Source organism: Ranitomeya imitator, chromosome 6 (genome assembly GCF_032444005.1).
Source record: "Ranitomeya imitator isolate aRanImi1 chromosome 6, aRanImi1.pri, whole genome shotgun sequence".
NCBI classification, from domain to species: Eukaryota; Metazoa; Chordata; class Amphibia; order Anura; family Dendrobatidae; genus Ranitomeya; species Ranitomeya imitator.
Window position 1 is genome coordinate 88,175,642 of NC_091287.1, and position 13,550 is coordinate 88,189,191.

At 42.9% G+C, this 13,550-nt stretch overlaps 1 protein-coding gene across 4 annotated transcripts in view; it reads left to right on the plus strand.

The window, feature by feature from the left end:
- PALS2 (protein associated with LIN7 2, MAGUK p55 family member) overlaps positions 1–12,426 on the plus strand; it is a 154,487-nt gene extending 142,061 nt beyond the window's left edge. For all 4 annotated transcript variants that reach the window (XM_069729870.1, XM_069729867.1, XM_069729869.1 and 1 more), the window contains one exon: positions 11,841–12,426. In XM_069729870.1, coding sequence (XP_069585971.1) covers positions 11,841–12,017 — 177 coding nt within the window. In that variant the 3' untranslated portion in view covers positions 12,018–12,426. The remainder of the gene's footprint in view (positions 1–11,840) is intronic.
- The last annotated feature ends 1,124 nt before the right edge of the window (positions 12,427–13,550 follow it).

Sequence of the window (13,550 nt, forward strand, 5' to 3'; positions counted from 1 at the left end):
CTGACAAGTAGACAGTCACCAAGGATGGCAGGCAGCAAGGATTCTGGGAGATATGTGGTGGAGGGAGCAGGGTGACAGCAGCACAGAGTATTTCAGGAGAGCAGTGTGCTGGTCTATGGGGGCCCCCTGTTCGGTGTGCGGAGCAGCCAGGGATTGTACATAGAGCGCTGTCTTTTATATACATGGATGGACCGTCTGCTCCACAGAAATCCAGGAAACATTTCTGCGGATTGATGGCCTGGTCTGATCCAGACTTTGCATGCAGACCCCATTCCCCTCCTCAGATCCTGTCTTCTCCATCCTGTCCTGGCGATGTGTGAAAGCGAGGCGACAGGCGCAGTCCGGGGTGACGCTGGGAAGGAAATGTAGCCATATAGTAACGATAAAAATGAGACCCCTCTCTTCAGCTGCCTCACCAGCCTTCCCCTGACTGCACCTAACTGGAGGTCACGCTGTCCCCTCTATTACCCCAGACCCGCGTGCAGGTGCTCAGCCAGAACCACCATAGAATGGGTCCGCTTTCTGAAGATAATACTGCCATAGTGTTCTCACATAATACCGCCATATAGATCACACATAATACCGCCAGTGTTCTCACATACCACCATAAAGATCACACATAATACCGCCAGTGTTTTCACATACCACCATATGCTTCTCACATAATACCGCCATATAGATCACCCATAATGCCGCCACATAGATCTCACATGTATTGTAAATAAAGACTCGGCCAGAATAAAGTCCTTTATTAATCTTTTTTAAACCATACCGAATGCATAATCCTCGACTCCCTCATCTCCCACAACAAAAATAATAAACCACAATGGGGAAAGACACGCAGGGGGGAGAGGAGTGCATAGGAGAGGATTAGATACTGACTGCTGAGCCGTGTATCTAATCCTATCTTGTGTGATACTGTGCTGCGCCGTGTATCTAATCCTATCTTGTGTGATACTGTACACAGGACAGGATTAGCTACACAAGACTAGATTAGCTACACAGGACAGAGGTAGCAGTGGTAGATGGTATATAGAGGCAGGCAGCAGTGGTAGATGGTATATAGAGACAGGCAGCAGTGGTAGATGGTATATAGAGGTAGGCAGCAGTGGTAGGTGCTATACAGAGGCAGGTAGCGGTGCTATACAGAGGCAGGTAGCGGTGCTATACAGAGGCAGGTAGCGGTGCTATACAGAGGCAGGTAGCGGTGCTATACAGAGGCAGGTAGCGGTGCTATACAGAGGCAGGCAGCAGTGGTAGATGGTATATAGAGGCAGGCAGCACTGTTAGGTGGTATACAGAGGCAGGTAGCGGTGGTATACAGAAGCAGGCAGCAGTAGTAGATGGTATATAGAGGCAGGCAGCAGTGGTAGGTGGTATACAGAGGCAGGTAGCGGTGGTATGCAGAGGCAGGTAGCGGTGGTATGCAGAGGCAGGTAGCGGTGGTATGCAGAGGCAGGTAGCGGTGGTATACAGGGGCTGGTAGCGGTGGTATACAGGGGCAGGTAGCGGTGGTATACAGGGGCAGGTAGCGGTGGTATACAGGGGCAGGTAGCGGTGGTATACAGGGGCAGGTAGCGGTGGTATACAGGGGCAGGTAGCGGTGGTATACAGGGGCAGGTAGCGGTGGTATACAGGGGCAGGTAGCGGTGGTATACAGGGGCAGGTAGCGGTGGTATACAGGGGCTGGTAGCGGTGGTATATAGGGGCAGGTAGCGGTGGTATATAGGGGCTGGTAGCGGTGGTATATAGGGGCAGGTAGCGGTGGTATATAGGGGCAGGTAGCGGTGGTATATAGGGGCAGGTAGCGGTGGTATATAGGGGCAGGTAGCAGTGGTATATAGGGGCAGGTAGCAGTGGTAGATGCATAAGAAAATAAACTCTGTACTTACCTTCAGTCCTCTCCCAGGAAGTGCCGAGTCATGTTCAGGGCAGAGCAGTGTGACGATCTCCCTGCTCTGCTCAGAACAGGTCGGCAGTGAGCAGTGATGCAGCCTGTGCTGTAATAATAAGTACAGGCTGCAATCACAGCTCCCGGCTGCAGATACTCACCCCGACCCTCTCTTCCCAGCAGCAGCTTCTCCCTGGCAGCTCCTGCTATGATCGCACACACTGAGCTGTGTGTGTGATGACAGAGGAAAAAAACAAAATGGCCGCGATCTCCTCTCACAGCTGTGACGTAGCAGCCCAGGGGGCGTGCCCAAGTCACAGCTGAGAGGCAGGAGGAGCGGTCGGAGCCCGACTGTTGGCTCCTATGCCCATGGCTGCCGTAAGTGAGGTGTGCAAGTGTCGTGTCCAGACACTTACACCCACACTAATGAAAATGGCGGCCTCCAGTGGCAAAAGTAAAAATGAATAAATAAAAAGTATTAAAGTAGTACATTTACTTTTGTATTAAAAATAATTGATTATATAATCAATAATTATTAATACAAAAACTAAAATCACGGCACCCTCCCTTTAAGAAGAAGCTGGCAGCGAAAAGACTTGTGTGGACATTTTAAGGATAAAGTCCCCCATAGCGGCTCTTGCTTCGGCGTGGGGAACATGGCACTACAGAAGGCGTAGGGCACACCATTTTCCCCACGCCGACGCAAGAGCCGCTATGGGGACTTTACATATATTTATTAAGGTTGATGGAAGACTTTAAGTCTATCTAGTTCAACCCATAGCCTAACCTAACATGCCCTAACATGTTGATCCAGAGGAAGGCAAAAAAACCCATGTGGCAAATAGTAAGCTCCACATTGGGGAAAAAATTATTTCCCGACTCCACATACGGCAATCAGACTAGTTCCCTGGATCAACGCCCTATCAAGAAATCTAGTATATATACCCTGTAACATTATACTTTTCAAAAAAGGTATCCAGTCCCCTCTTAAATTTAAGTAATGAATCACTCATTACAACATCACACGGCAGAGAGTTCCATAGTCTCACTGCTCTTACAGTAAAGAACCCGCCTCTGTTATTATGCCTAAACCTTCTTTGCTCCAGACGTAGAGGATGCCCCCTTGTCCCTGTTTCAGGTCTATGATTAAAAAGATAATCAGAAAGGTCTTTGTACTGTCCCCTCATATGTTTATACATTAAAATAAGATCACCTCTTAGTCTTCGTTTTTCCAAACTAAATAGCCCCAAGTGTAATAACCTATCTTGGTATTGCAGACCCCCCAGTCCTCTAATAACCTTGGTCGCTCTTCTCTGCACCCGCTCCAGTTCAGCTATGTCTTTCTTATACACCGGGGACAAGAACTGTGCACAGTATTCTAAGTGTGGACGAACTAGTGACTTGTATAGAGATAAAATTATGTTCTCCTCATGAGCATCTATGCCTCTTTTAACGCCTTCATGACCCAGCCTATTTTGACCTTAATGACCTTGCCGTTTTTTGCAATTCTGACCAGTGTCCCTTTATGAGGTAATAACTCAGGAGCGCTTCAACGGATCCTAGCGGTGGTGAGATTGTTTTTTCATGACATATTGGGCTTCATGTTAGTGGTAAATTTAGGTCAATAAATTCTGCGTTTATTTGTGATAAAAACGGAAATTTGGCGAAAATTTTGAAAATTTCGCAATTTTCACATTTTGAATTTTTATTCTGTTAAACCAGAGAGTTATGTGACACAAAATAGTTAATAAATAACATTTCCCACATGTCTACTTTACATCAGCATAATTTTGGAACCAACATTTTTTTTTGCTAGGAAGTTATAAGAGTTAAAATTTGACCAGCGATTTTTACAAAATTTATAAAACCATTTTTTTAGGGACCACCTCACATTTGAAGTCAGTTTGAGGGGTCTATATGGCTGAAAATACCCAAAAGTGACACCATTCTAAAAACTGCACCCCTCAAGGTGCACAAAACCACATTCCAGAAGTTTATTAACCCTTCAGGTGCTTCACAGCAGCAGAAGCAACATGGAAGGAAAAAATTAACATTTAACTTTTTAGTCACAAAAATGATCTTTTAGCAACAATTTTTTTATGTTCCCAATGGTAAAAGGAGAAACTGAACCACGAAAGTTGTTGTCCAATTTGTCCTGAGTACGCTGATACCTCATATATGGGGGTAAACCACTGCTTGGGCCCACGGCAGGGCTTGGAAGGGAAGGAGCGCCATTTGACTTTTTGAATGAAAAATTGGCTCCACTCTTTAGCGGACACCATGTCACGTTTGGAGAGCCCCCGTGTGCCTAAAAATTGGAGCTCCCCCCACAAGTGACCCCATTTTGGAAACTAGACGCCCCAAGGAACTTATCTAGATGCATAGTGAGCACTTTAAACCTCCAGTTGCTTCACAAATTGCTCCGTAAAAATGAAAAAGTACTTTTTTTTCACAAAAAATTTCTTTTCGCCTCAATTTTTTCATTTTCACATGGGCAATAGGATAAAATGGATCCTAAAATTTGTTGGGCAATTTCTCCCAAGTACGCCGATACCTCATATGTGGGGGTAAACCACTGTTTGGGCACACGGCAGGGCTCATTAGGGAAGGCACGCCATTTGACTTTTTGAATGGAAAATTAGCTCCAATTGTTAGCGGACACCATGTCGTGTTTGGAGAGCACCTGTGTGCCTAAACATTGGAGCTCCCCCACAATTAACCCCATTTTGGAAACAAGACCCCCCAAGGAACTTATCTAGATGCATATTGAGCACTTTAAACCCCCAGGTGCTTCACAGAAGTTTATAACGCAAAGCCATGAAAATAAAAAATTTTCTTTCCTCAAAAATGATTTTTTAGCCTGGAATTTCCTATTTTGCCAAGGGTAATAGGAGAAATGGGACCCCAAATGTTGTTGTCCAGTTTGTCCTGAGTACGCTGATACCCCATATGTGGGGGTAAACCACTGTTTGGGCGCACGGCAGGGCTCGGAAGGGAAGGCACGCCATTTGGCTTTTTAAATGGAAAATTAGCTCCAATCATTAGCGGACACCATGTCACGTTTGGAGAGCCCCTGTGTACCTAAGCATTGGGAGATCCCACACAAATTACCCCATTTTGGAAACTAGACCCCCAAAGGAACTAATCTAGATGTGTGGTGAGCACTTTGAACCCCCAAGTGCTTCACAGAAGTTTATAACGCAGAAACGTGAAAATAATAAGTTTTCTTTCCTCAAAAATAATTTTTTAGCCCAGAATTTTTTATTTTCCCAAGGGTTACAGGAGAAATTGGACCCCAAAAGTTGTTGTCCAGTTTCTCCTGAGTACGCTGATACCCCATGTGTGGGGGTAAACCACTGTTTGGGCACACGTCGAGGCTCAGAAGGGAAGTAGTGACGTTTTGGAATGCAGACTTTGATGGAATGGTCTACGGGTGTCACATTGCGTTTGCAGAGCCCCTGGTGTGCCTAAACAGTAGAAACCCCCCACAAGTGACCCCATTTTGGAAACTAGACCCCCCAAGGAACTTATCTAGATATGTGGTGAGCACTTTGGACCCCCAAGTGCTTCACAGACGTTTACAACGCAGCGCCGTGAAAATAAAAAATCATTTTTCTTTCCTCAAAAATGATGTTTTAGCAAGCAATTTTTTATTTTCACAAGGGTAACAGGAGAAATTGGACCCCAGTAATTGTTGCACAATTTGTCCTGAGTATGCTGGTACCCCATATGTGGGGGTAAACCACTGTTTGGGCACACGTCGCGGCTCGGAAGTGAGGGAACACCATTTGACTTTTTGAATACAAGATTGGCTGGAATCAATGGTGGCGCCATGTTGCGTTTGGAGACCCCTGATGTGCCTAAACAGTGGAAACCCCTCAATTCTACCTCCAACACTAACCCCAACACATCCCTAACCCTTATCCCAACTGTAGCCGTAACCCTAATCACAACCCTAACCCCAACACACCCCTAACCCTAATCCCAACTGTAGCCATAACCCTAATCACAACCCTAATTCCAACCCTAACCCTAAGGCTATGTGCCCACGTTGCGGATTCGTGTGAGATTTTTAAGCACCATATTTGAAAAATCCGTGGGTAAAAGGCACTGCGTTTTACCTGCGGATTTACCGCGGATTTCCAGTGGTTTTTGTGCGGATTTCACCTGCGGATTCATATTGAGGAACAGGTGTAAAACGCTGCGGAATCCGCACAAAGAATTGACATGCTGCGGAAAATACAACGCAGCGTTCCCGCGCGGTATTTTCCGCACCATGGGCACAGCGGATTTGGTTTTCCATAGGTTTACATGGTACTGTAAACCTGATGGAACACTGCTGCGAATCCGCAGCGGCCAATCCGCTGCGGATCCGCAGCCAAATCCTCACCGTGTGCCTAATTCTAAAGGTATGTGCACACGCTGCAGAAAACGCTGCGGATCCGCAGCAGTTTCCCATGAGTTTACAGTTCAATGTAAACCTATGGGAAACAAAAATCGCTACACACATGCTGCAGAAAAACTGCACGGAAACGCAGCGGTTTACATTCCGCAGCATGTCACTTTCTGCGGATTCCGCAGCGGTTTTACAACTGCTCGAATAGAAAACTGCAGTTGTAAAACCGCAGTGAAATGCGCAGAAAAACCGCGGTAAATCCGCGATAAATCCGCAGCGGTTTAGCACTGCGGATTTATCATATCTGCTGCGGAAAAATCCGCAGAGGACCAGAATACGTGTGCACATACCCTAACCCTAGTTTTAGCCCCAACCGTAGTGGAAAAAAAAAATTCTTTATTTTATTATTGTCCCTACCTATGGGGGTGACAAAGGGGGGGGGGGTCATTTACTATTTTTTTTATTTTGATCACTGTGATAGGTTTTATCACGGTGATCAAAATGCACATTGGAACGAATTTTGGAAGATGGCGGCGCCCATGGAGAAGACGGACGGACCTCGGGAGGCTCTGTAAGTACGATGGGGTGGGGGGAGCACGGGGGGTGGATCGGATCGCGGGTGGTTGGATCGGAGCACGGGGGTGGATCGGAGCACGGGGGGTGAATTGGAGCACGGGAGGGGTGGATCGGAGTGCAGGGGGGTTGGATTGGAGCACGGGGGGTGGGATTGGAGCACGGGGGGAGCGGACAGGAGGACGGAGGGAAGCGGAGCAGTGTACAGGACAGATCGGTGGCTTGGGGGGGCCATCGGTGGGGTGGGGGGTACATCAGTGTTTCCAGCCATGGCCGATGATATTGCAGCATTGGCCATGGCTGGATTGTAATATTTCACCAGTTTTAATAGGTGAAATATTACAAATCGCTCTGATTGGCAGTTTCACTTTCAACAGCCAATCAGAGCGATCGTAGCCACGGGGGGGTGAAGCCCCCCCTGGGCTGTACTACCACTCCCCCTGTCCCTGCAGATGAAGTTGGAGTTAACCCTTTCACTGGATCTGCAGGGACGCGATCATTCTGTGACACAGCATATGCATCACAGGTCGGATTGGCACCGACTTTCATGACGCATACACTGTGTCACCCGTCGGGAAGGGGTTAATGCATCCCTTTATTTTATTTGCCTTTGTAGCAGCTGCTTGACACTGGCCACTAAATGTGAGTTTGTCATCCACCCATACTCCCAGGTCTTTTTCATTGACGGTTTTGCCCAGAGTTTTAGAATTAAGCACATAGTTATACATCTTATTACTTCTACCCAAGTGCATGACCTTACATTTATCCCCATTAAAGCTCATTTGCCATTTATCAGCCCAAGCTTCTAGTTTACATAAATCATCCTGTAATATAAAATTGTCCTCCTTTGTATTGATTACCCTGCAGAGTTTAGTGTCATCTGCAAATATTGAAATTCTGCTCTGAATGCCCCCTACAAGGTCATTAATAAATATGTTAAAAAGAAGAGGGCCCAAAAATCACCCCTGTGGTACCCCACTGCTAACCGCTACCCAGTCCGAGTGTGCTCCATTAATAACCACCCTTTGTTTCCTATCCCTGAGCCAGCTCTCAACCCACTTACACATATTTTCCCCTATTCCCGTTATTCTCATTTTACGTATCAACCTTTTGTGTGGCACCGTATCAAAAGCTTTTGAAAACTTCATATACACTACATCCACTGGGTTCCCTTGGTCCAGTCCGGAACTTACCTCTTCATAGAAGCTGATCAGATTAGTCTGACATGAACGGTCCCTAGTTAAACCCGTACTGATACTGGGTCATGAGGTTATTCCTCTTCAGATACTCCAGTATAGCGTCCCTTAGAATGCCCTCCAGGATTTTACCCACAGTAGAGGTTAAGCTTACTGGCCTATATCATTTTGTCTGCCATGGGATTTTCTTGTGTAAATACTGATGAAAAAGTCATTTAGTATATTGGCTTTTTCCTCATCCACCATTTCACCCAGACTATTTTTAAGGGGGCCAAAATAGTTTCTTACTATTTATGCAGTTAAAGAATATTTTGGGATTATTTTTACTCTCTCTGGCAATGAGTCTCTGTCTCAATCTTTGCTGCCTTGATTTGCTTTTTACAGAATTTATTTAATTTTCTGTATTTATTTAATGCCTCATCACTACCTACTTCCTTTGATTCTCTAAATGCTTTCTTTTTGTCACTTATTGCGCCCCTTACAGCTCTATTTAGCCATATTGGTTTCCTCCTATTTCTAGTATGTTTATTCCCATACGGTATATACTGTGCACAGGTCCTATCCAGGATGCTAATAAATGTCTCCCATTTTCTTTGTGTATTTTTGTGTCTCAGGATATCATCCCAGTTAATTGCACCAAGATCCTCTCTCATCCGTTGGAAATTTGCCCTCCTAAAGTTTAGTGTCCTTTTAACCCCTTTACTACACATCTTATTAAAGGATACATGAAAACTTATTATTTTGTGATCACTATTCCCCAAGTGACCCCCAACCCTTATATTTGATTTATCCTTAATATGTCCACACAAGTCTTTCTAATTTTCAGTGAGGTTTGACAAAGACCCTGGAAGGGTCGAAATGTAATCTCACCATCATCTTGCTGTGGTGTTTTCCTGCACATGTAATAAACACAAAATATTTTTGCAATTTATATCATTGGTTGAGTGCGGCTGTTTCCTTCTCAGTAAGTTGTGTGTAGTGCATCAGGCTATAAAATGGTGCTGTGTTAACAAGGTTAAACCAAATTTTAATAACTCAAAGATTAGTGATATGCATTGAAGCAATCATTAATGCAAAGGCAAGGTTTCCTAGGGTGTAGGTTTCCCAATGATAAATTGTCCTTCCGTATTCCCCTTTTGGAGCATAGTGTGCACCTTTTCTGTGTTCTTTCTTTCCGAGCCGTTTATTTTAATCCAGGATGCAATCTGGTTTGGGACTTCTGTTGTGGTACCACAGACAGTGACGGGGGGGGTGGTACCACAGACAGTGACGGGGGGGGGAGCAAATTTTTGACTGAAGTAGTTAATTACTAAATATATTTTGTATAGATGATTAAAGTTCAAATAGTCTTATCGAGGACTCACTGCGCAGTATCGCCATAATGCAAACATTTTACGATTGCTTCCGATCGTGTGCTTGTCTTGGCCATATAGAAAACTGGTGAGCTGTATAGTACTGGATATCAGTACTCCAGTATTGCCGAATCTATTTTTGTTTTTTTATATTTAAATATGCTCATAATGCCACAAAATATCATAATTCCTGTTGCATTTACAAGGCTGCATCTGGCAAATGAGGACTTGAGATTTTGGATGAAAAATTGATGGGCATACAAATTGGCTGAGCCACCAAAATATTTATTATATCTTCAGTGAAGTCTTTGAAAAATTCAATTTCAGTGATGTCAAAATGGATTCTTGATCTGGCCATGAAATCAGAGATAAGAGCCTGATACTTTTTCAGGGGCATGTAGTCAATATTGCTGAAGGGGTTGCCTGGGTCCTAGGGTGTCTATCTGGGAGTCCTTGAGGAAGAAAATTAGAGGAATGTGCCTGAATCTGTTCTGGAGGCAAGGAAAGCGTAAAAAGCATCTTTGAAAGAATAAAAATGGCCCACTTGTCACTAACACTGGGGTATGTGTGTAAGTGTTGCTTTTACATGTGTATTGTGTGGGGTATGTATAGAAGGTGTGATTTATGAGGTTTACTATAAAAGTAGAGAAAGGAGATTTAAAAGAAATTTTAAAGTAAATAGGTACAAATTAAAAAAGTGGAAAAAAAACTTTGTACCAAAAAAAGTGACATTTTAGTATCCTAGTGTCTTATCTATAAAGCTACTAGGTTCTATATATATATATATATATATATATATATATATATATATATATATATATATATATGTGTGTATATATGTATATATATATATATATAATTTTATTTTTTTTTCTTTACAAATCAGACGTCTCTAACTCTGCGACGACCGCTACTCTACTTTATAGAGCTACTTCAAACTTTTGTATTATATCTATTTTTTACAATTTGCTGAAAAAAACAAGAAAATATAATAGTTCTTTGGCAAATATGAACACGTACTTTGTTCAGAGGTGTAAAGCAGAAAGTAAGAGCACTATGGTCACTGGATGTGCACTTGCAAGTGTAGCAAAACAAAATAGGGCACGGAAATTAGCACGAATGCTTAGTGCAGAATTTAGTTGGTGAGAGGAGCGGGAGGGTTAGCTTGGACAGGACAGGAACTTTGGCTGTTGTGATCACGGATAAGTCACATCCTGCAAACAGCCCAGCTCAGCAACAGAAAATCTGAAGCTTTGTGGATGAGGATCGCTGCCACTGGCCACCAATTATTTCTCTGTAACACAGAGGAGCTAAACAATCACTCTACACGCCAATTCTGAGCGAAATCTAGAATGCAGAGTGGCGATTGTTATTTTACATTAACCTTTTTGGCTCCGATAGGTCAGTCACTATTGACTGAGGAATTGGAGCCAAAAGGGTTCAACAGATGTTGTCACACGTTGCGATTGACCACAGCATTCAGGAGGTTAAACGACCATGATTGTGGCCGTTGCAGCAGGGCCTCGGTTGTCCTCTACAGTTGACATCTGCTGCATCCTCTCATGTTGAGACGGGGGGGATTGTGCAATTCACTTATTTATCAGCACCAAGAAAATATGCAGCTGAGGAATAAGACTTTTTTAATGATTACACTGATGGCCATTAATGGGTAAATACCTGACACTTTTTGTAAGATGGTAAATGTATAATGTTTGTATGCAATGTTGGACTGATGCTCCCCACCGTGGGAAATTCCTCAACTTCCAAAGACTTATCTGGTGTTCTGGAAATTCATGGCCTGTTGACTGAAAAACTAATGATTGCAATATGTTCATCTCTTGACAAATGTTGGGTGGAGAGAGAGGCTTTATTATATATTTTTTTTTTTGCCTTTTTGTATATGTTACTGTATTTCTAGAAAACATCTGATTAAAAAAAGCCTGAATATTTCACCATTTGGGTGCGCAAACATTTTTTGGAGCTTTTGGCTGAAGGCTATTTGCACCACCGCCACCTTCCCAAATGCATGTGTTCTCTTGTTTTGGCTGAGCGTGCTTATATTCTGAGAGAGGAGTAAGCCATTGTCAAATATCTAGTGACAGATTGTTGAAATTCACTCACAGTTCTTCTTTCTCCTGACCTCGTGGCAGACAAGGCCAAATGTACGACCAGTCCCACTAAAATCAGCAGGTTCAGATATCTTTGCACCAAAGTTACTCACATACCCATGAAAATGTACATATTGTAACACATACTATTTTGCGAGTAACATTAGTGTTGCAGCTCTATATATTCCTTTTTTTCTGTGATGTATTAGTAACATAATGTAGGTTTGAGAACTTTTTCCTAGGAATGTATAGTTTAGCATAGCAAAATTGCGGTACAGCCTCGTGAAAAGACTTCTGAAATGTGTTATTTGTTCTTCGCTTTAGGACACAGATCTGAAGAAGACTGTTGATGAGAGCGCTCGGATTATGAGAGCGTACAACCATTACTTTGACCTAACTGTGGTAAATGATAACCTGGACAAGGCCTTTGAGAAGCTACAAGCGGCTGTGGAGAAGCTGAGGATGGAGCCTCAGTGGGTCCCGATTAGCTGGGTTTATTGACTGTCTTCTTAGGTTAAGATTTTATTAACCATTATTAAAGACACTAAACAGAGCAAGCTCCCAGACGGAGACGAGACCTTCGATATGGATATCGTTTGTTCCTAAGGATTTAAAGGATCGTACACTGTTCTGACTTTTTATATAACACTTTGACGGGAAAGTGTACTTTAAATATGTAATTTATTTTAATTTTTATAACTTTTTAAAGATGATCTTTCTATTCATAATACATGAAGGAAATGCGTTGAAGCATTTTTTTTTGTTTTTCTTTCTTTCATGCGGTACATATGCCTTTTTCATCCAAGAAAGTTTGTCTTTGACACTTGGTCTTACATTTTCACTGTGATATAAAGGATACTTGAAATAATTTTGTAAGTTTATGTTTGTTAAATAAATGGATTAAAATGAATTTCTATCGGTTAGGAAAGCCCTTTCTCTGAGAAGAAGCGTAATTCATTGTGAGTCAAGATGTAGTATGGATTTTCAATGTGCTCTAGCAATACATTTTTCTTATAGGAGTTTTCCCCAAAGTTAATTAGAATCAATAGGTCTTGGAATAATAATAATTTCCACAATTGGATGTGTGTAAATAAAATGTTCCTGTGCTGAGATAATCTTATAAATATGCCCCTGCTGTGTACTGTGTAATGGCTGTGTCTGACCGTACAGGAACATTGTCTGAGCATACCACAGCTCCTGGGCAGGGAGGAAGCAAGAAAGTATACAGACATCACAGCTGATTCTTTCTTTGAGATGAAACATTTTATAAAAAACTGACAGAGAAATGTTTTATCTCACAAAGAATCAGCTGCAATCCCATGCTGTAATGTCTGTATGATCAGATCATGTTCCTGTACGGTCAGACACAGCCATTATACAACCAAAGGAGGAAAGAACCAAGGAACGGTTAAATTGTAAATTGAAGTAGAAGGTCAAAGAAATAATAAAAAAAAAGTGGCCTTTATTGAACTAAGTATGAGGAAAGTGGTGGCCACAGAGGCGCACACATCAATTAAAATTACATAAGACAGCAAAAAATGCGTATGAGAATGGTAACAATCATATCCAAGAACATAAAGATTTTAGTTTGCAAAAGTGCAACTGTGCATTTGAATAGCCATAGAAAAACATAGGTGATATTCCTATATATAAAGTGCTAAGCGTCAATAAGAGTCTGATGAGGGGAGCCTATACATATGGGGATAAAACATAAGTAAAATGAATCCCAAACTGGATATTTATACTATTTGCCCACTAATAGTATTTAAGGGCTAAGTGATAGTAGGTAGAGATTCCTATTTACATAGCCTGATGTGAGACATGACACATGATTATTGGATGATGATCATAGCAAGAGTACATACCAGAAGGAGTAGTCTGCTGAATGAGATGTGTGGCGCTGGAACCCCGACGCGCGTTTCTGACCAAACCAGACCTTTGTCATGGGTATGATCAGACCATATTTCTGTACGGTCAGACACAACCATTACACAGTACACAGCAGGGACACATTTATAAGATTATCTCCGCACA